Genomic DNA, 21369 nt, shown 5'->3' on the forward strand with positions numbered 1-21369 from the left:
CTAGAGTTGGCTGGCATTGGAGTTAGCCACTTGGATGATTTTCCTGGATCATGGGCCAATCATTGTCTCCTGCTGTTTGAGTTTGGAGGGGTGGGGAATGTGTTTTGGTCCTCTGCCCTAAGAGACTCACGGAACTGGAGTGTTCCCAGAGGGCATTGAGGGAAGGCGGTCTTGTTCCTTTGACAGATTACTCTTATCAATGATTAGGTTGGCTTTAATAAGTCTTTCACCCCCTACCATCACCACAGTGACCCCAAGTGTCCTATGCCTCAGATTTGTCCTCCTAGGTTATCTTGGTTAACAGACGATCAGCAAGAGAGGAGATCGCTCGGGTGCTGGTTGGGAAAGTCTCAAGCTGACTGCATCAAAGATTTTTAAAAAGATCTTTTATTGTGAGTGGTCAGGAAGCAGAGTGGGAGAGGGGTCTCTGCTTCACCCAGGCTGTCAGCTGACTTGTTTCAGGTCGTGGACAGTTTGGTTAATCTTAATTCTTCTCGGTTGAGTTGAGTTCCTCCTCTTTTGAGGAAACCGCTAGTTGCTCTGTGGTGAAAGTCACCTAGATTGGGGCTGAGTTGTCTGTGTTCTGGAAGGCAGGACGGTATCTTGGCAGCAGGGGACAAATGCTGCAGCATCTCTGCTTGAGTGTCTGCCCATAATGTATGTTGAAGTGCTGAGAGAACTCTGACATCACAGCCTGTGCTCTGGGCCCATGTCCCTCCTGACTCCTAAAGGCCAGTGCTAGTGGAGATTGGTGTTTTCCAAGCAGATATGAGATGGCCTGACGTCCAGTTACATCACGTGACACAGCCAGAATGGCGGTCATCCAGAGTCGACTTCCCTTTGGGGTTCAGGTTGTTGTAAAGGTTGTGGCAAAACGCTTCTCAGAGCATCCAGATGCTTTGATTCCATTGACCTGTAGAAAGCTGGGTACTGGCCGTGCCCTCACTGTGCAGTTTCAAGGAATCTCTTCCCTGCAGCACACTATCACTCCCAGCTAATCACTTAAGCCATCTCCTTGCTGCAGCACACAAGAAAATTTTCTGGCTGAAAAGAGGCAGTGAGGTGGTTGGCTGACTTGTCCCAGATGGGGCAAGCCTTGTGGAAATGAGCTTACTCAGCACTTCTGCCATGTGTTCCTGGTGGGATTCACTTTGGCTGTTTGTGGATTGTGTTGAGGCCTGGGGCAGCGTGATGCTGGAATTCCCAACTCTTCCCCCAAAGTGGGGCCAAGGGACACCATTTCCCTGCTTTAACAGAGATTTTGCTGCTTTCAAAGGCCGTCCCCAGGGCTGCTGAGAGGATGGATGGGGCAGGCAGGTCTTTTACTGCTCCAAGGTAATAAATGCAGTGTGCTTCCTGAGGCTTCAGGATTAGGGATCCAGCCGCGGTGGCTTCTGATCTGAACATGTGCTCCCTTTTCATTTCTTTCCAGGGTGGATCTGGCCAGCGCAATCAGCCAAGCACCATGCAACAAAAGTCTCAGGCTACCAAAACCGCCTATGGCACTTCTCCATACTGGACAAACTAAAACCGAAACAAGGAAGGGGGAAGGCAGGGGAAGACTGAAAGAAGAAAAAGCCGATGCCCATTCCTGGAACTATTAGGAGAAAAAGTAACTGCTCAGCCAAACGTCTGTGTGGGGAGAGCTGCAGCCAGCCATCCTTCTGTGGCTCTCGCCCGCTCCCTCTTTGAGTTGCTGTTGTATGTAATATATTTATGTATGTATTTGTAAATGTAATAGAGCCTACATGTGGTTTCTGCATCTTTGCAGCCTGTTTTATTTTCTTTGTAGGGAGAATTAATTATTCACTTCCATTCTGCATCAAGGCATCTTCCTTTTTTTTTTTTTTTTTTTTTAAAGCTCTGTGGGCTTTATAATCTGTCAAGAGAAAAACTGTGCCGTTTTGGTGAAGAAGGAGCCCATTTATTTAACGTAGTTCCTAGTTCAGGCAGATGGGAAGGCCTGGCCCAAAAGACAAATCCAGGGTTCTGTCTCCTGTTGGTTTGATTTTTTTCTTTCAGATGTAGCTGTTACTGTTTGCGGGCCCTCTCCCTTCTTTTGTCCCCTGCCTCCCCCCATCGCCTCTGGTGGGGAAGACGAACTCTCGTGGGCAGTTTTGTTACCATGGCCACGAGCTGCAGCATCTTTTTATTTCACAATTTTTAAATAAATAAAAAAAAAATTGACAGGTTTTTTTTTTGTTTCTCTAGCAAGAGACTTTGGATGGCTCAGTCAGCGTGTCCTGGAACCTCCTTTGCATCATTAGAGGCAAAACTATGTAGCGGTTTCTTAAATAAAAGTATAAGCTGCGTCTTGTACCTCTTCTTGCCCCAAGCCACCCTGCCCAGGATACCCAGAGCTAATGGATGGAAACTTCATTACCCCTCCCCACTTCTTCTTTTTTTTTTTTTTTTTTTTAAAAAGACTGAAGGAGGAAGCTCTTGGTCCTTCCTGTCCTGCACCAGTACGGTGAATGTTTTAGAAGTTTCATTTCTTTTTAGCCCTTACTCCACCTAATAATAAAGATCTGAGCGTATAACTGGTGTTTGCTGTCTCCATTAACAAAGACTCGAGGAGCTTTCTAAACCCCTTCCCATTCCCTCTCCTGCAGACAGTGGGATGAGACCATCAGCGTGGGCAAGGGGTTTTGGGGAGAAGGGGTGTCTGTGCCTTCAAAGGCAGTACTGGCTGTTTAGAATTGGGTAGCAAGCTGGATCTCCGCTAGTTAAGCCAAGTGGATGTAAAGGGAGTTCTGAGGGGTGCATGGTGTGATCTGTGCACCTCATCCTGGAGCTATTTAGCTAGCTGGAGCCTCTTACGCTACAGCCCCGTGCAGTGGAAATAGCGTCTTCATTGTATGACCTCCAGGCTGGTCCTCTCCTCCGCAGCCTACTGCCCCAGAAATGTGGCTTCATGGATACAGCTGTTGGGCTTTTATTAAAAAAAAAAAAAAAAAAGCAGCTGGTGTCCAGGGACAAATGCGAAAGTGGCCCCATGCAACAGCACGTGTAGTGATAGTCTGGCAGCTCGAGCCAGTTTGAATGCGCTAGAGACAGCGGTAAGGAAGGGTGGAGAAGAGCTGCCCTCCAGTGCTCTTTTAAAGAAAGAAAAGGACGTTGTGGCTGAAGTTCAAGGGAAAGGTGAAGTCACCAGAAATGTGACTGGCTCCTTTCACAGTGGGGATCAGTACTGGCATCTTTCTCCTATCCTAGGGTGTGGAAGAACAGACTCCTCTGACCTACAGTCTGATGCCTGCCCTAATGTTGCCTTCAGCAGCCTCTGCTGGCTGTAGTTCTGAGCTATGGTACAGGTAGAGGCTTGCCTTAGATTGAATAGGGCCAGAGTAAGCAATGAATTCATAAGACTTAAAATGCCAGCAGGTTATCTTAGAAAATGGCTGGCAGCCCAAATGTTTGAGAGCACAAACGCCCTGTCAAGGTTTAGCTGCAAATCCCCAGAGGTGGTTCGAAGTGGGCCTTTGCCTGTGTGCTAAAAGCCACTGATGAACTCCATTGGGGGTGTTTTGCTTACAGCTGGTTTAGGAAGTCCCTAGGGCCCCATGTGTAACTGAGGAATGACACTTGGGGTTTTCATGCTGGCTTCAATTGGATCATCTCTGATTTATGTACTGCTAGAGGGAATTCAGGGCAGCACAGAACCACCCACACCCCAAGTTCCTTTGCAGGACACCTTTAAAGCTTCCCTGTGGGAAGGAAATGGGTCAGTTTTCTTGCCAGGTGCCTCAGGCTGAGGAAGAGGTAATGAATCTGTGGCTGATTGCCATATTTGGGGTTGGGAAGGAATTTTCCTCCAGGGCAGATTGGAAGAGGCCCTGGAAGTTTTTCACCTTCCTCTGTAGCATGGGGCACGGGTCACTTGCTGGAGGATTCTCTGCTCCTTGAAGTCTTTAAACCAAGATTTGAGGACTTAATAGCTCAGACATAGGTGAAGGTTTATCACAGGAGTGGGTGGGTGACCTTAATATCTGTGAATCTTCTTTAGGGAAAATGGGAATATTTTAAACAATTTTGGGGTCCAAACTTTTCAAAGGCTACTCAAGCCTGAAAACTGCTTTTACTTTGGCTTTTCTGCATCTGTTTCTAGCAAGAAGCAGAAATCAGTCTTGGTGGTAGGAAAGACTTTCTGGACTTTTAATAGAGTACCCAGAGAATGGTAAACACTAGCCACATCCCTTTTTTTTTTTTGTGGGGGGAGGAAAGTTAAAGCTAGCCATGCAATATTCTCTTTGAACTTTGAGGTCTTGGAGAAGATTTTGAAGTATGTTTTTTTCCCTCATGAGGTATGTGGCCAGTCAAAGTTAAGCAAGGGTCTTAGGGCTCTATGGGAGGTGCATACAGGTAACCTTGACACCACTACTCTGCTCCCAGTTGGAAATTCACCCTCCAGCAGGCCAGCATGTTCTCTAAGCACCATTTACAATGTATTGGACGGTTTTGAGCTGTAGGCCCTCTAGGGGGTGGGGAAACTTTCACACTTTGGTAAACTTACTTGGAGAGAGCCCTGGGAGAGCAAACCTGGTCTATTACTGGTACAACCACAGAATCATTTAAGAGTTGGCAACCTCAGCACAATGAGTGAGGAGGGGTGTCACTGACAGTATTTACTGACCAAATTAAAGGCAGGGGCTGGAAAGAGGACCAGTCTGTGACTCAGCATGGTTTAATAGATTTCTGAAGTGGGGCTATGTATTGACCAGCTTCTACCAGGAAGGGTCAAGCCTTCCCTTTTCAAAAGTGTGACATGCTTTTAATCTACTTCCTTGGTTTGTACCAGCTCAGATTTTAGAGCTACCTGGCATTAAGACTGCCTCTTTCATTGATTAGCTGGCTCTGGGTAGGCAGAAACCAGCTTTGCCAGCAGTGTGGATAGTCATCACATGTATAACTCAGCTACTAATTGCTACAGGTAGTTTCTCATGGTCTGTCTACACTGCAATTGAACACTTAAGGGCCTATTTAATTGCAGGGTAGATGTTTGCTGGGTCCTAGACTGGGCTGAGTGTCTACGCTGCAAGTAAAAACCCACAGCTAGCCAATGCCACCTGGCTCAGGTTCACAGGGCTGTGTAATTGCAGTGTAGACATCCCCTCAGAGTTGAGATGGAACCTGCTGCCTTTCATTACTTCTCTACCTGAATACTGGAAAGCACCAGCAACATCTGTACCACTGAGCTGCCTTGTTAGTGTCCAGTCTACATCTCCTTGCAGAACAGGCTTCATTGCCCTTTGGGGCTGAGCTCTGGAGAAAGGGGGGTTGGGCAGGTCACCTAGAAAACAGAACAAAGGCCCTGCAGTCCTGTCTGGGAAGTAGCACTCATCTGCAATCCTTTATGGGTTCTGCATTGACAGCAAGCACCGCGGCCTCCTTCTCAGGGTGTTGTGAGCTGGAGATCTGCACCTTCTTCACACCTGCAGCCCTCGTCCCTCTGTGCTACTCTTGTCAGTTCCAGCTGGAGGAGTAACAGGCCCTGCAGCAGCTTGAACCTGTGCAGAAATAAACAAGCACCCTTCCTGGGGGGGCAGGCTCAACTCTGTGATTTCTCTATTGTCTAATATCCTACTAAGAGTTGTGGTGCCCACCCAGCAGTAGGAGGGGCTTGCTACTTGCCAGTGACTTGTCCCTCTCTGTCCACAGGCAGCCAGCTTCCCCCATCATGCAGTAAGCGAGGTGGAGCTTCACCACTGAGCAGTGCCTGAGGTACGGTTGGTAGGAAGTATATTTCAACAGGGGTGATTCAGGAGCCTTCAGCCTGATGAAAATACAATGAGCAGCTTATTTATCTGCATTCAAGCACTTTACTGTATTTTCAGCTGGCTGAAGGCCCCTGAATAACCCCCACTGAAATATACTTGAGTGGATTTAGGATTCACATTTCCAGGTAGGCCTAGGGATGCAGCCTGTACAGGCAAGGCCTTCTCTTCCATTACATCAACCTAAATTATTCTGTCACCATAAGCCTAGCGTCCAGAAGAATTTGTAAAGGTGTGAAACTTAAGCTTATGAAGCTGAAACACTAAGAGGGTAAGTATCTTGTAGTTGCATAGGCCCCTGAAGTTAGGTTTGTTGTGGGGTCATTTCCCCTGTCCTATGGTGGTTTTTTCCAGGCACTGCCCCTGCCCAGGGAATGTTTGCCTCAGTAGGTCCACAGAGGTGCTCTAGGCAACACGCAAGTAACAAAAATGAAAGGAGAGCAGCATTACACAGAAGTGGTGGTTGAACAGTGGAATTTCAAGTTAGTGAAGACTGGATAGTCTCTCACCCCTTTTTTTTGTTGTGGTTTTTCCAGTATACAAAATTCATACCTGCCTTTGGCAGATGGCCCCTGCATTATACAGCAGTATAGGAAATAGTTAAGTACTCCCTTAGCTTTGATATGTGTCCAGGGCAATGCAGTACACCTCTAGTAGCCAGCCCCTACCAGCAGTCATGCCAGGACCATCTTCACACAGCTCCACTCGCACTAAGGTGCAGCACGATCATTGATGGGAGAACTGACTGCTGAAACAAAGTTTACTACCATTCAGGGCCATTCACTGTTCCGTACGTTATTGTCTAGCAGTAGTTACACGTCATAGTGAGCGGGTATTCACTAGAGGGAAACGTCAACTGGCCCTGATCTAATTTTAGACCTACTGTAGCATTTGTTCATTCTAACATCAGCAAATACTAGTTATGGGGAAGGGGAATAGGGAGATTGAAGTTTAGGACACACCTGTCCATGAGGCCAGCCTTCTTCAACCAGGTCTTGGCTTACGAGCTCACAGGGTACAGGTCACTCCAGTAGCTGTTTTAAGTCCATTTCCACTATGCAAATAGCCATCAGGGTCTGCCGTGACCACTTAAGCCAGGTTTCACTGTGGTCATGTTTTGCTCCTAATGAAATCAGCAGCAACGCTTGTTACTTCAATGGGAACATGCTCAAGCAAGATACTTTTAGGCAATTGAGACACTGGATTAATTCCAGTGTAAGAAAAAACCTGGACACCCTCTATTAAAGTCCTCTCTCTTCTTTGTCATTTAAACTTACCCTTTTCACTTAGTTCTGCCTCAGTGTGGGGCTGGACCAGATGGCCTCGAGGTCCCTTCTAGCCCTACATTTCTATGAGTTTGGCAAGTATGCTAACTGTAGTTCACCACCGACAGTTTCTCCATGTTGTGCTGGTCTTTCCTAAGACCATTCTTGGGGCAGGTAGGATTTTCTCCACCACGACATTAACATTAAAGGCTAATATTTTGGGGGCAGGGTCTACATCTTTCTTTATACAATCCTTCGAACGCTGGGTGTTGCCACTCTGAAGGCTAGAGAGAACCTCACCACCCCTTCAAAGAGCTGACATTCAGAACTTTTAACGTTTGCAACAAAGTGGTCTCGTTGACAGGGAAGTAACAATACAGGGATATTTTTATTTCACATTTTATTAGTAGACAGATGTGCAGAAAAGACAAAATAAACTACTGAAAGGGAAGACAACACAAAATGCATCAGTTAATCCTTTCTGGTAAATTATATTGGGGGGGGGGAGAAGAAGGGGGAAAAAAAGTGGGGGTGGGGAGAGAACATCCAGGATTTTCAGCTAAGAAAACTACTAAGAAAATCTAGTGCACCCTGCTGGTTTCAGAATGGTTGAAAACTGCACTTGAATTATAAATGTAAACTTCAACATTGGTTTGGATTGGGGGGGGGGGGGGGGTTAAGAAAAGAATACACAGGTCAGGTACACATTTTTCCTCATAATCTCTTAAATAGTCATACTTCGGTTGTTTGTACCTTGAAAAGGAAACCAGCGAGTCAACAAGCAATGACACTGCAGGGGACTGAGGGGGAGAGAAGTTAATCTGGCTAATGTAGGAGCTCTTGGAACAGGTTTTTTAAAAAAAAATAAAATAAAGGGTAACAGAAGAATCGTAACGCATCTTACAACACCAAGCTTGAGAATACAAGTCACTGGAGAGTATACAGTGAAGACGGTCAAAGTACAAGGAAAAGGTCCTGAAAGATGCAGTATCCTCATTTCAAACCAAGTCATCAGCACAATGGGTTGTTTGCTTCCCTATCTTAAGTCACACCCATCCCCTTCACCACCATCACCACACCAAAAAAAGTGAGGTTAGTTTCCCTAGGCTGCCTCAGAGGGAACAGTTATTTTCCCCAAGAACTATTCCCATGAAGGAGTTCAAGGGATATGCGCTTGGTTCTTGTGATCTAATTGCACTGTATACATTCCTATTGGTTTTTAAGAAGCTAGTACCCTGCAGGTGCTCGATCTGGAAATATGTGTTTCTGGCTGCAACGGTTTGCCTTAGTGGTAACTACACTACATGCCTCATGCGGGAGCCCCATTTGCTCACTCCAAAAGTGCTGCAGGGAAAAGGTCCCTCATTCCTGGAGAGGAGGGTGGGCAAAGCCTGATGTGACTCCGCAGAACTCAATCTGGATGCTGAAGGAGAGGTACTGATTAGCGCCTAAGGAAATGCCGTACAGGCAGGCAGGCAGGCAGGCAGGCAGGCTGAGGTTCTCGTATCCAGCGTGAGGACATGGGTGAAGGGATGCAAGTTTAGGTAGGAGGCTGCCTTTAAATCAATAAGGTACAACAGGGTGCTTTTTCTGGTCATGCCATGGGGCACAGGGAGGGGGTTTCCCCACCAATAAGCTGGTGCCACGGTCTCTCATACCATGTCCTGGAATGTCTTGATAGGATCACACAGTGGAGCCTTCAGAAAGGAACAGCCACGTTTTCCTTTGGTTTCTATCAGCAAAAAAGGCTTTAACCAACATTAAAAGAAAAAACAAAAAAACCCCCACCTTTTGAAGTGAACCCTGCATTCCCAGTCCCTGGCATAAATTTTCCTGCTATTTCCTTGTACTTGAGGCTGGACTGCTTTCAATTCCAAACAGCTGGCACCTTACTTCAGTCTTTTTTTTTTTTTAAATAAAATCAGCTCCCAGCCCAAGGGGACATATCTGCTCTTCTGATACCAGAAAGTCACAGCCTTTGTGCTCACAGATCCAGCACTCCCAGCTTTCACTTTATTAACAAGTTAGAAGGCTTCCCAAGCCAATCAACTCTGAGGAGGCAGGGTTAGTGAAAAGTGGTGATATGCCACTGGAAACCCTGAGAGCAAAGGGGCAACCAAGATGTCATTAAAGGAGCCTCTCAGGGTCTTACTCCCCCGACATAGGCAAAACTCCCACTGAAGCCAGAACAGCACCACACAGGCTGTGAGTCACTGCCCTGGAGTAGGTTCTTGAAGTGATGAAAGGCTCAGTACACGTGAAATGCTGTCCTAACCAGTGGACAAAAAATAGTCCCAAAGGCCAACTCAGGGTGCCACACTGCAGCCAAATCACAAGAGTGCTTTACAATGGATTTGTGATGGCAACCAGGTTAAGCAATCAAATTCTGCTGGAAATTTGAGGATGATAGGTCTGATCTTCTGCCAAAAACTCCCCAGCACATGAAGGAGATTTCTGAGTTGCTGAACTGCCTGGACTTTGCACACCACCCAGTTAACATGGTGAAAGCCTAGCAGCAACTACTTCGAATCCTGGTTCGCAGAGCTCCAGCCATCTGGGTTCATGCACTTCTTTGTCACAGCTCTTCAGCCATGAACAAGCTGGCATCAGTATTTGAGAGCTATGTGACCACAGCAAAGCTTTGTCATCAGGATCCCCTTTCCCTCTCCAGTAATGAGGACAGGCTTGGTTTGATGGTCGATTCAGAAAGTCTGTCCACTGGTAAGCCTGGGGAAGGCCAGATTGGTATTTCTAGTTCTTGTGAGCGCATTGTGTTGCGCAAGGGAATTTTGGATTCTGCCTCAAGGCTCACAATCTACAAGAGCAAGTCTCGGGAGGTGCTATCATTTGCCAATCCACAACTAGTCTTACCCATTTAAACAAACAAAGGAAGATGCTAAAAGTCAACAGTAGGTATTCAGGGTGCAGAGAAGAGCAACTGGCAGCTACGACTAACGCACAGACTAGACTCTCCAAAGGTGTAGTAGCTTATTGAAAACAGCAGATTCTAGACACTGAACACATGCTCCTGGGGCTAATACTGGCAGACTAAACCTGCCACCACTTTTAAGGGGGCCAACTCTGCATTCTGAAGGAGAGGATTTAAGTTGGTATTTTCACGATTCCCTCCCAACAATGGGAGCCAGCAGCAGATCTCAGCAGCATTCTAACAAACTGCATAGTGATTTCTAAACCCCAACCAGTCTGAAAAAATAAATAGTCACCCAGGGCTCAGTTGTACAGATGTGAAGTGTTAAGTGTTTATTTTAGGGTTCATATCATACACTTGGTAAAAAGGCAGCTGATTCTGCCCTCTGGGCGCAAGGCTCCAGGGGCTATCTACTTCCTAACTAGAACAGGCTGAAAAGGAATACTGTACCTTTCAGCAACACATTCCATCAAGCTCTGCACAGTAGCTTACACTCTCCAACCCAAGCCTTGAAAAAAGGAAAAAAACCACCACCACAAAGCTACACAAATGTGTACACGCTATTATTGTAAATGGAGCAGCTAAACCTTGGCAATTTGCTTTTTTGTGTGGTTTTTTTTTTGTTTTTTCTTCCCAGTAAATGCAGCACTTGTGAACTCCCAAGGACCCAACTTCCAATGGGTTCATTCCAGCTTTAAATACATTAAACATCTCGATGCAAGACTGTGTTTAATTAAAGTATTTAAACACAGACCAAACCTGTTTCACTGTGAACATTTCGTAGAGACGCGAGGGGGAGTTTCTTTCTTAAAAAAAGAAATCATAATACAGTGATGAAAGGGTTAAGAATGCAAGAATTCAGACATTCTGTCAAGGGTCTCTCTCTCTCTCTCTCTCTCTCTATAAGAGGTCCATAAAAAAGAGCAAACAGAGATCCATAGATCAGGAGACAAGAGTTTGTCGTTGATTTCCCCTGGTGTATTTTTTGCTGGACTGTTGCTAGGTTACCACTGCTCCCTTTTGGCCTGAATCGGCAGGGCAGTACAGGGGCATGTAGGGAGCAGGTCACGACTCTTCATTGCCAGAATCATCATCATCGTAACACTCGGCATCTTCCTCCTCCTCGTCTTCATCATCAATGTCGTCATCGTACAAGTCGTCATAAAGCAAATCTGAACTGTTGTCATTGGAAGGCACTTTAGTTTTGATGCAGTACTCTGCCAGTGTAGTGGGGACCTTCACACCATCCTTTTCTGCCTCAGCCTTGGTAGCCAAAACCTGTTTCCTGCAAGGTAGAGAAGAGAAAGCAGCAATGTGATCACAGGTTTGGATTCCAAAGAGGGCTGTAGCTTTTCCTGCCAAACACCTGCAGAGCAATCTCCAAGAACCAACATAAACCTCATCCCTGGCACAGAGACAATGAAGCCATTTCAGCACATGCATTCCATAGGAAGCCAGCAGTTGAGTCAAAAGCATAGCAACTGAAGCTAAACCACAAACTTGTCTTCCTCCAGTCACTAGTGTGGGGTTGTTACAGATTGTTATCAGTCCCAGTAAACTCTTCCAAAACTCCCGCAACACAAGATAGTGTATTTTAAGGTCCAATATTAGTGACTTGCATAAGCTAGTCACAGGTAGCCCAAGTTTCATTGCATTAATCAATCAATCGTCCTCTTTCCAAAATGGGGTCCTTAAAAAAATAAAAATAAAAAAAGACATCAAATGGTTCCATTTAAGTTCCACTAAAAGTTTTATCCAGCTGTACTTAGGGTGGCATTTTCAGAAGCGCTGAGCAGCATTGCTGCGCTCCCACTGAAGTAAATGCAAATAGAGCCAAGTCATTTCCAAGTGCTTTTGAAAATCCAGTTGGCTAAATGTTTGCTACCTTGAACTACAGCTATCCAGTCCTTTCTAGCAACACTGTTTGGAAGTGTGAGTGTGTAAACAGTTCCCTCTTACAGAAATACCGAAAGATTAGCCAGCTGATAACTAGGGTACTGCCTTTAAGAGACGACGCGTCACGCTCCCAGTTACAGTTGGCCACCCGCATGTTTCACTGTGGAAAGGGTTGATGGTGTAAGAATGAGATAATGACGTTTTACCCTAACAGCAGGGGGGCCGTTTCCTCAACTGGTGTGAGTTGGTGCTATAGGACTGTACACAGGCAGAGGATCTTGCCCCAACACTCATGCAACTATGAGGCTGATTTAATGATCGGCAGTCATCAGTTCCAATCCAGAACTCTCAACATATTCCTAAACTATGCCCTAAATAAAAACAGGCATGGCTCCATGCATGTCTAGTCACTATCACCTGGGGAAGGGAGATTCCTCCAGTACTCAAAAAGGCTCTTGAAAGCACTGCCTTTACGAGGGTTCTTTAGTGACTAGTGACTTGACAGAATGAGGGACTTCTAAGAATCAACATTCTAAACGAAAGACAGGCAGGATTTTAAAACAGATTCTTCAAGCTCACAAACATGCACTGCAGATTTTGTTAAGTAAGGTTACAGGACAGAAACAGCATTTAAAAATACAAGAGGGTCAGGAGTGCAACCTCAAGTGAATATATTAAGCATGGAATTAACCAAGTTACATGAGTAATGAACCATTCACCCAGCCACACAAGCAATGTGCAAAAAGAATGATCCAGATGGGGATTTGTTAATGGCCAAAGGACTTTGTTCTGGCATAATACTCATACAATCTGACAAAGGAAAGCAGTCAAAAGAAGAGAGGTTGACCCTTTTGTGCCAGCAGTCAGCTTCAACAGCATGCTAAGGGTGCTCTAGCAGGGGCTCCTGCCACCAAGGCAGAGAAATGGCTTTAAGATTAACCTTCTAAAGAGAGCTAAAGTAACAGCTTCCAGAGATATTCAGGTTAGAAGTGACTATTTAGGTTTGCAGTGCCGTTGAAACAGTGTGGTCCCAGGATATCAGAGACATAAGGTGGGCGAGAATATCTTTTATTGGACCAAACTTGTTGGGGGGAGAGAGAGAAGCTTTCAAGCGACACAGAGCTCTACTTCAGGTCTGGGAAAGGTACTCCGTGTCACAGCTAAGTACGTAGAAGATGGAACTGATTAGTACAAGAGATGCTAAACAAACAGAAGTTGGTCCAATCTATCAAATAAAAAACCACACACACATCTGAATCTGACTAGAATCCTAGAAGTGCTGGGCTGGAAGGGACCTGAAGAGGTCATCAAATCTCACCCTCTGTGCTGAGGCAGGACCAAGTACACCTAAGCCACCCTGACAGGTGTTTGTGCAACCTATTCTGAAAAACCCCCCATGATGGGAATTCCACACCATCCCTTGGGAGCCTGTTCCAGAGTTTAACTACCCTGGTAGTTAGAAAGTTTTCCTCTAATATCTAACCTAAACCTCCCTTGCTGCAGATTAAGCCCATTACTTCTTGTCCTGCCTTTAGTGGACATGCAGAACAGTTGATCACCATCTTCTTTGTAACAGCCCGTAACATATTGGAAGACTTATCAGGTTCCCCGTGGCCCCCCACTCTTCTCTTCTCAAGACTAAACATACCAAGTTTAACCTTTCCTCACGTCAGGTTTCAAAACCTTTTATCATTTTTGTTCTCCTCCTCTGGACTCTCTCCAATTTGTCCACATTTTTCCTAAAGTGTGGTGCTCAGAACTGGACAAAGTACTCCCATTGAGGCCTCACTGAGCAGGATAATTACATCCTGTGTCTTACACTCCTCCCCCACTCCTATTAATACAACCCAGAATCACTTTTTTTGCAGCTGCATCAAGTTGTTGGTTCCTTCAATTTGTGATCCAGATAACTCCCACATTCTTTTCAGCAGTACTACTACCTACAGTCTAGACAGTTATTCCCCATTGTGTAGTTGTGCATTTGATTTCTCCTCCATAAGGGTAGTACTTTGCACTTGTATTTACTGAATTTCATCCTGTTCATTTCAGGCCAATTCTCTAATGTGTCCAGGTCATTTTGAATTCTAATCCTGTCCTCCAAAGCATTTGCAAGCCCTCCCAATTTGAGGTCATCTGCAAATTTTATAAGGGCACTCTCCACTCCATTATCCAAGTCAAAATGAAAATATTGGCTAGTACTGGACCCAGGACTGGCCCCTATGGGACAGCACTAGGTACGCCCTCCCAGTCTGACGGCAAGCCATTGATAACTACTCCAAGTAGTCTTTGAACCAGTTGTGCACACAGCTTAAGGTGTGATTTAAACCACATTTCCTAGTTTGCTTATCAGAATGTCATGTGACGGTCAAAAGATTTACCAAAATCAATACATATCACAGACAGCTTTCTCTCCCTCCCACCCAGCCACTAGGCCTGTAACCCTGTCAAAGGAGGAAAGTAGGTTAGTTTGGCATGACTTGTTCTTGACCAATCCATGCAAGCTATTCCTTATAAAGGTTACCTGCAAGGTGCTTAGTAATTGATTACTAAATATTTTGTTCTAATATCTTTCCAGGTATCGAAGTTAGGCTAGCTAGTCTTATTCCCTGGATCCTCTTCATTCCTACATTTTAAAAGATAGGAATCATGTTTGCTCTTCTCCAGTCTTCTGGGACCTCACCCATCTTCCAGAACTCATGGAGGATAATTGCTAACAGTTCTGAGATTACTTCAGCTGGTTCCTTAAGTATTTTAGGATGAATTTCATCAGGCCCTGCTGACTTGAATGCATCTAACTTACCTAAATATTCTTTAGCCTATTCCATTCCTTCCCTATTTTGGCTTGTGTTCCTTTCCCCTTGTTGATATTGTGTTGAGTATCTGGTCATTAATCAATCATTTTAGTGAGACGGACACAAATAGGCATTAAACATGCCAGCTTCTTCATGGCATCAGTAATTAGCTCTTCTCTTCCCCATTAAGTAGAGTAGCTACAGTTTTCTTTTTCTTGCTCCTAATGTATTTAAAGAACCTCCTCTTATTGGCTTTTATGTCCCTTGTTAGGTGTAACTCATTTTGTGCCTTAGCCTTTCTGATTTTGTCCCTACATGCTTGTGCCATTTTTTTTGTAGACATCGTTAGCAATTCATTCATGTTTGTACTTTTTGTAGGATTCCTTTTTGATTTTCAGATCATTAAAGAGCTCCTGATGGAGCCACTCTGGCCTTTTCTATTCCAATGCGAAGGGAAGATAGGAAAAATAGTTTGCAGTTGTACCTTTAATATTATCTCCTTGAGGAAGTGCCAGCTCTCCTGAACCTTTATCCCTTAGATTTTCTTCTGATGGAATCCCATCTACTAGCTCTGAGTCTGCTGAAGTCTGGGTTTTTTTGGGTTTTTTTCCTCTGAAGTCCACTGTTCCTATTCTGCTGCTTTCACTCCTTCCTTTCCTTAGAATCATGAAACCCACCATTTTATGAGCACTTTTACCCAAATTGCCTTCAACCTTCAGATTTGCAAACAATTTCTCCCTGTTGGTCAGAATCAAGTCTAACATGATGGTTCCCCTGGTTACTTCTTGTTTCAGAAAGTGGAGGAAGTTGTCCCCAAGAACTTATTGGACATGTTGTGTTTTGCTATGTTACTTTTCCAACAGATGTCGGGGAAGATCCCATTAGTAAAGTCTCCCATTACTAATAGGCCTTGTGCATTGGATATTTCTGTTATTTGTTCTAGAAATCCCTCATCCACCTCCTCTTCTGATTTGCTGGTCTACAGCAGATCCATACCATGAAGTCACCCCTCCTGACCCTCTTGCCTCTTCTATGTTTACCCAGAGACTTTCAACCGGTCTGCCTCTCACCTTCTTTTGGACCTCAGGACAAGCGTGTATATTCTTGATGTACAATGCAACACCACCTCCTCTCCCACTTCCTGAAGAAGCTATCACTCTACCCCAATATTCCAGTAGTTTATGTGCTAACTTCCAGTTCTTCCTGTTTATTCCCCATACTCCTTGCATTTGTGTATACATATCCAAGATGTTAAGCAGATTCCCCCAATGATTTCACTCATTGCTCTTATGACCCTATTGTAATTTTCCATGACCCCTTCAACGTCTAGCTCTGTTAGCATCAAGCTCATCAAGAAACTTTAAAATAAGTGGTTTTAAGAAGATGTGTGAAGCATCAAACTGAATTCTTATTGCAATGTCTCCTGCCCAAAACAAGACTTTACCTAATAATTTCAGCATACTCTTTGTCTTTTCCTTTACTGTCCCTCCATTTCCTGAACATGACTGATGCATCCACGTTGGCTGGAGAAAAGGTGTTGGGCTCATTAAGCAAGGAGATTACACTCAGTAGGATAGTCCTGGAAAATAAAAAAGTAACAGAGAGGTCAGCGCTAAGCATTCACGGAGCTATGGTAGAAGTCTTGAAGGTGAATTAAGGCTGCCATTTTAGGAACACATTTAGGGCTGAGACTTGGAATAAAGTTAAGTGCAAACTCACACCCCACAGCTGAAATGAAAGCAGAGTTAACAGCATGACAGGATTTATGTGCTCACACCACCACTAGTCAGGCATTTTAGAGGTGGAGGGAATAGGGTGGTATAGAACAAACAGGAATTTGTTTCATTGGAGAGATTGTAGAATGAAAACTCGTGGGGAAAGAGTTTTCCCATCCAGCAAATATTTAGGACTGCAAATTGTTCCTGTTAAGTACTGGGGTGGACCCAAGACCTTTTGAAGTTTTTCTTCAACAACAAAAAATAATGCCAGAGAGACACCCCACAGAACAGTGATTAGGGCACTCACCTGGGATATAGGAGACCCAAGTTCCAGTCCTACCTGATTTGGAGTAGGAACTTGAACCAGGGGTCTCCCATGTCCCAGGTGAGTGCCCCAACTGCTGAGCTATTGGCTATAATGGCAGACGTGTGGTCTCTGACCAGAAATTCCAAACAGGAGTCAAACTTTCCCAATTAAAGTTTCATTTAACCTGATAAGTTCCCATGAGGTCTTGAGGAATCTGCATTTTCCAATAAAAAGGTGATTTGTCAAAAAATTATCTGACCAACTCCACGAATGATGCACTAAGAGATCTTCAACCACGAAGATTTGAAAGGAGAAAGTTTCAAGGTGCCTGTGCAAACTGGTGCTGAATTCCCCCCCACCCCCGAGATAGTGGGGGCTTTCAGCACCAGTGTGCTTTAGTGCTTAAGCAGTTGTAAGATAGTAGCAGAAACCTGCACAGCCAGAGTCCCTGGCGTAAAGAGTTTAGAATTTGAGAACAAACGTATTTGCTTTAAGGGCTTGGCTATACTTGCGAGTTACAGCGCATTAAAGCAGCCCAGGGTGCTCTAACTCACGACGTGTCCACACTGGCAAGGCATGAAGAGCGCTCTGACTCTGTGGCTAGAGCGCTGCTGGTACTCCACCTCGGCGAGTGGAATAACGTTTTTGTGCATCCCCCCTGGAGCGCCGCGGCACCAGTGTGGACGCCCTGGTCTGTTAATGCGCTCTGATTGGCCTCCAGAAGTGTCCCACAATGCCTGTTCTAGCCACTCTGGTCATCACTTTGAACTCTACTGCCCTGCCCTCAGGTGACCAACCGTCAGAGCCACCCTTTAAATTCTCTGGGAATTTTGAAAATCCCTTTCCTGTTTGCTCAGCCAGGCATGGAGTGCTTTCAGCAAATCTTTCCACGTGACCATGCCTCCACACGCCAGGTGATCCCCAGTATGGAGCAATGGCAAGGTGCTGGACCCCCATCAGTGTTTGGGGGGGTATGAAGCAGTCCAGTCCCAGCTGCGCTCCAGCCATAGGAATTGCGATACCTTCGGGCAGATATCAAGGGACATGATGGAAAGGGGCCATGATCGCGACGCACAGCAGTGCAGGATTAAAATGAAGGAGCTGCGGAATGTGTACCGCAAAGCCCATTAGGCAAACAGCCGCTCCAGTGCTGCCCCTGCGACCTGCCGTTTCTACAAAGAGCTGGACGCGATACTTGGGGCCGAACCCACCTCCACTCAGAGTAACACCATGGACACTTCAGAGCCCAGTTCAACAAGGCAGGAGGAGGAGGTGCAAAGCGGGAACGAGCATGCTCCGGCGGAGGAACACACCCCGGAATCCCTAGATGCATGCAGCCAGGAGCTGTTCTCAAGCCAGGAGGAAGGTAGCCAGCTGCAGCGGCCGGTGCTTGGGGAAGGACAAAAACCAGAAGAGGTTCCCAGTAAGCAGCTTTTTATTTTGGGAAGTAAATTATTCAGTGCAGGCTCTTGGGGTGAGGGCTGCATGCATGCCTAGATGCAGAATAGGGCACTGATGTGCTCTCTCACATTGCAATTTTCAGCCTCAGTGATCTCTTCAAAGGTCTCATTGAGAACTTGGGCAATGCGCTTGTGCAGGTTGCTTGGGAGAACCACTGTGGTCCTTGCCCCAGTAAGGCTAACTTGTCCGCACCACTGTGCCGTGAGGGGCGGGGGGACCATTGCTGCACACAGGCAAGCTGCATATGGGGAAGGGCAGAAGCTGCATTGCGGTAGAAGACCCTCCCTTGCTTCCCAGGTCACCCTCAGCAGCGAGATATCTTCCGGGACAAACTCCTGTGGAAAATGTGGGGACAGTGTTCAGTATAGGGGCCCCGTGCGCTGTTGGTTCTCCCCAAGGCATAGAACCCCAGCCATGAAAGGATCAGTCCCCCTTGACTCTGTGCTTACTCACCATTTTGGGGCTCCTGTGCGTTATGTGCGCTTGCTTTGGGACGGGCAAATTATGCTACTTTGTAGACTGTGCTTGCCCTTAAGTACAGGGGAATCATTGCTCTGTCTGGTGTGAACAATGCTGCCTCTGTTAAGTGTTGCATTTTGCCTTTACAGATGCAACCTTGAGATCTCAAAAAGAAAAAGGAGTACTTGTGGCACCTTAGAGACTAAAATTTATTTGAGCATAAGCTTTTGTGAGCTACAGCTATGGATAACCCACTGAATGCATCCAATGAAGTGAGCTATAGCTCATGAAAGATTATGCTCAAATAAATGTGTTAGTCTCTAAGGTGCCACAAGTACTCCTTTTCTTTTTGCGAATACAGACTAACACGGCTGCTACTCTGAAACTTGAGATCTCAGCCGTCCGTGTTATCACCGGCTGAAAGACTCCAAAGAACTAGAAAGAGGCCACGTAGAAGCAAGGAAGATATTTTGCATGAAGTAATGCAGCATTCAAGTAATGAAAATTGAAAAGGGCAAGAGTGGCGGGACAGTGAAAGGAGGATCTGCCAGCAGAATGAGGAGCACCGGCACAAAAGCGCGGTGCTCTGGCAGCAAAGCACGGATCGGCTGATAAGCATAATGGAACGCCAAGAGGACTCGATCCAGGCGCTCATAGCCATGCAGGCGCAGCACTACCGTGCCCGACCCCCCCTGCAGCCCTTGTCCCAAAACCCTTTCCCTTGTGCCCCCATGTCACCTCCAACCCTCTTTGGCACAAGTGGTTAGGGCACAGCCTCCCCTAACCAGGCCTCCATACAATTTCAGAAACCCGATGCGGCCCTCAGGCCAAAAAGTTTGCCTCCCCTGAAATAGCAGCAGATACCAAAGACAAGAGCTGAGAAAACAGTGCCTAAACACTTGCATCTACAGAACTCAAGAAATAAGTCATATCTGCTAGTTATATTGCTCTAAAGAGTGAAACGTTACCATGAGGGGTATAGATTACTGTCCAAGAGTGTGTTCAGTGTTATGCCTATAACCAGTGGTGAGCTGGAGCTGGTTCGCTGGAACCAGATGCTAAATTTAGAAGCCCTTTTAGAACCAGTTGTCCTGAGAGGCCAAAAAGTGGCGCCTTAGGCGCCTACTCCATGGGTGCTCCGGGGCTGGAGCACCCACAGGGAAAATTTGGTGGGTGCAGAGCACCCACTGGCAGCTCCCCACCCCTCACCCATCCCCAGCTCACCTCCACTCTGCCTCCGCCCCTGAACCCGCCGCCCCGCTCTGCTTCTCCGCCCTCCCGCGAATCAGCTGTTCGCGCAGGAAGCCTGGGAGGGCTGAGAAGCAGGCAGTGGCTTCGTGCTCAGGCCCAGAGAGACAGAGGCAGAGCGGAGGTGAGCTGGGGTGGGGGGTGCGAGGAGGGCCGCCTGTGCTGCGGCAGGTAACAGCTGATTCTCGGGAAGCTGAGGGGGGGGGCGGAGAAGCAGAGTGGGGCGGTGCATTCGGGGGGCGGAGGCAAGCTGGATGGGGAGCTGCCGGTGGGTGTTTTGCACCCACGAAATTTTCCCCGTGGGGGCTCCAGCCCCGGAGTACCCATGGAGTTGGTGCCTAAGGCACCAATTTTGATGTGATCAGTGGGGTGAGCAGCCGCTCCCCCGCAGCTACGCTCCCCTGCCCTAGGAGCCAGAGGGAAGCTGGATGCTTCCCGGGAGCCGCTCCAGGTAAGCGCTGCCAGGACTCCCCACCTCACCCCCCAGGGAAGTCCCTCTGGCTCTTATGGGTGGGGCACTACGGTAGCCCATGAGACCCTCCTGCTCGGTTCTGGGGGCAGTCAGGGGACGGGGTGGATGGGGCAGGGGTCCCGGTGTAGGGCCCTCAAGGAATGCTGGATGGGGAAGGAGTCCCGGAGGCAGGGGAGGGAGGGCCACGACCCCCTCGTGGGGTGAGGAGGGAACCGGTTGTTAAGATTTTGGCGGCTCATCACTGCCTATAACTATGTATTTGGGATACGTGTTTCCTAGGTAAATGCTTGTTCACTTAGGTCTCAAGTATGGTATATGTTTCTTGAAAATACCGATGTCAGACAGGTCACCATCAGTGCTCTGGGATGGCTTATTCTGAAAGTGTTACAATTTAGTAGGGATTCAAAATAGCAGCAATATAAAGACCAGCCAGATACATAAACCACAAGCCACACCCACAAACAGTGTGGCACTGTCTCCCTCTAGTGGTAGCTAGGCCCCAGAAGTTGATGAGCTTGCTACAGCCTTGGCTAAAAGACATGGATCTTTTAGCTCAGGCAGTAGAGATCCAGAGATCACAAGTTCAATCCCCACTATTGACTACCCACATGGGTGTCAGCATTCCATAGGAAAAAAGATGGATAGATGGAAGTCATTCCTTTTCACATCTTACTTTAAAAATAAACCCTGTATATGATGTGTATATAGGCAGATGGCATAGTAGTTGTGCAACACATTGGATCTTTGTGATATATGGAACACTACAGGAACTTCCAGTTGCAACAGGAAACACACTGGACTACCAAACACCTGTGGTAACCTGTAGGTAGTCCAACAATTATATGGCTTCTTATTAGAAATATCAAGGAGATGTCATGATCATTTATTCCAGGCCAGAAGGAACCATTGTGATCTAGTCTGACCTGTACAACACAGGCCACAGAGCTTGCCTAAAATAATCCAGAGTAGATTTTTTACAAACACATCCAATCTTGATTTTAAAAGGGTCAGTGATGGAGAATCAACCCCGAGGTAAATTGTTCCAATGGTT

At 46.4% G+C, this 21369-nt stretch overlaps 2 protein-coding genes across 6 annotated transcripts in view; one reads left to right on the top strand and one right to left on the bottom strand.

The window, feature by feature from the left end:
• Window positions 1–2540, top strand: part of UBAP2 (ubiquitin associated protein 2) — a 136219-nt gene extending 133679 nt beyond the window's left edge. For all 4 annotated transcript variants that reach the window (XM_073343389.1, XM_073343392.1, XM_073343390.1 and 1 more), the window contains one exon: window positions 1433–2540. In XM_073343389.1, the coding sequence (XP_073199490.1) occupies window positions 1433–1528 (96 nt within the window). In that variant the 3' untranslated portion in view covers window positions 1529–2540. The remainder of the gene's footprint in view (window positions 1–1432) is intronic.
• A 4865-nt stretch (window positions 2541–7405) lies between these two features.
• The window catches only part of UBE2R2 (ubiquitin conjugating enzyme E2 R2), a 98228-nt gene continuing 84264 nt past the window's right edge, over window positions 7406–21369 (bottom strand). For both annotated transcript variants that reach the window (XM_073343400.1, XM_073343399.1), the window contains 2 exons: window positions 16098–16232; window positions 7406–11250 (listed from right to left, as the gene is read on the bottom strand). In XM_073343400.1, coding sequence (XP_073199501.1) covers window positions 11031–11250; window positions 16098–16232 — 355 coding nt within the window. In that variant the 3' untranslated portion in view covers window positions 7406–11030. The remainder of the gene's footprint in view (window positions 11251–16097; window positions 16233–21369) is intronic.

The sequence above is a fragment of the Lepidochelys kempii genome, chromosome 5 (assembly GCF_965140265.1).
Source record: "Lepidochelys kempii isolate rLepKem1 chromosome 5, rLepKem1.hap2, whole genome shotgun sequence".
NCBI classification, from domain to species: domain Eukaryota; kingdom Metazoa; phylum Chordata; order Testudines; family Cheloniidae; genus Lepidochelys; species Lepidochelys kempii.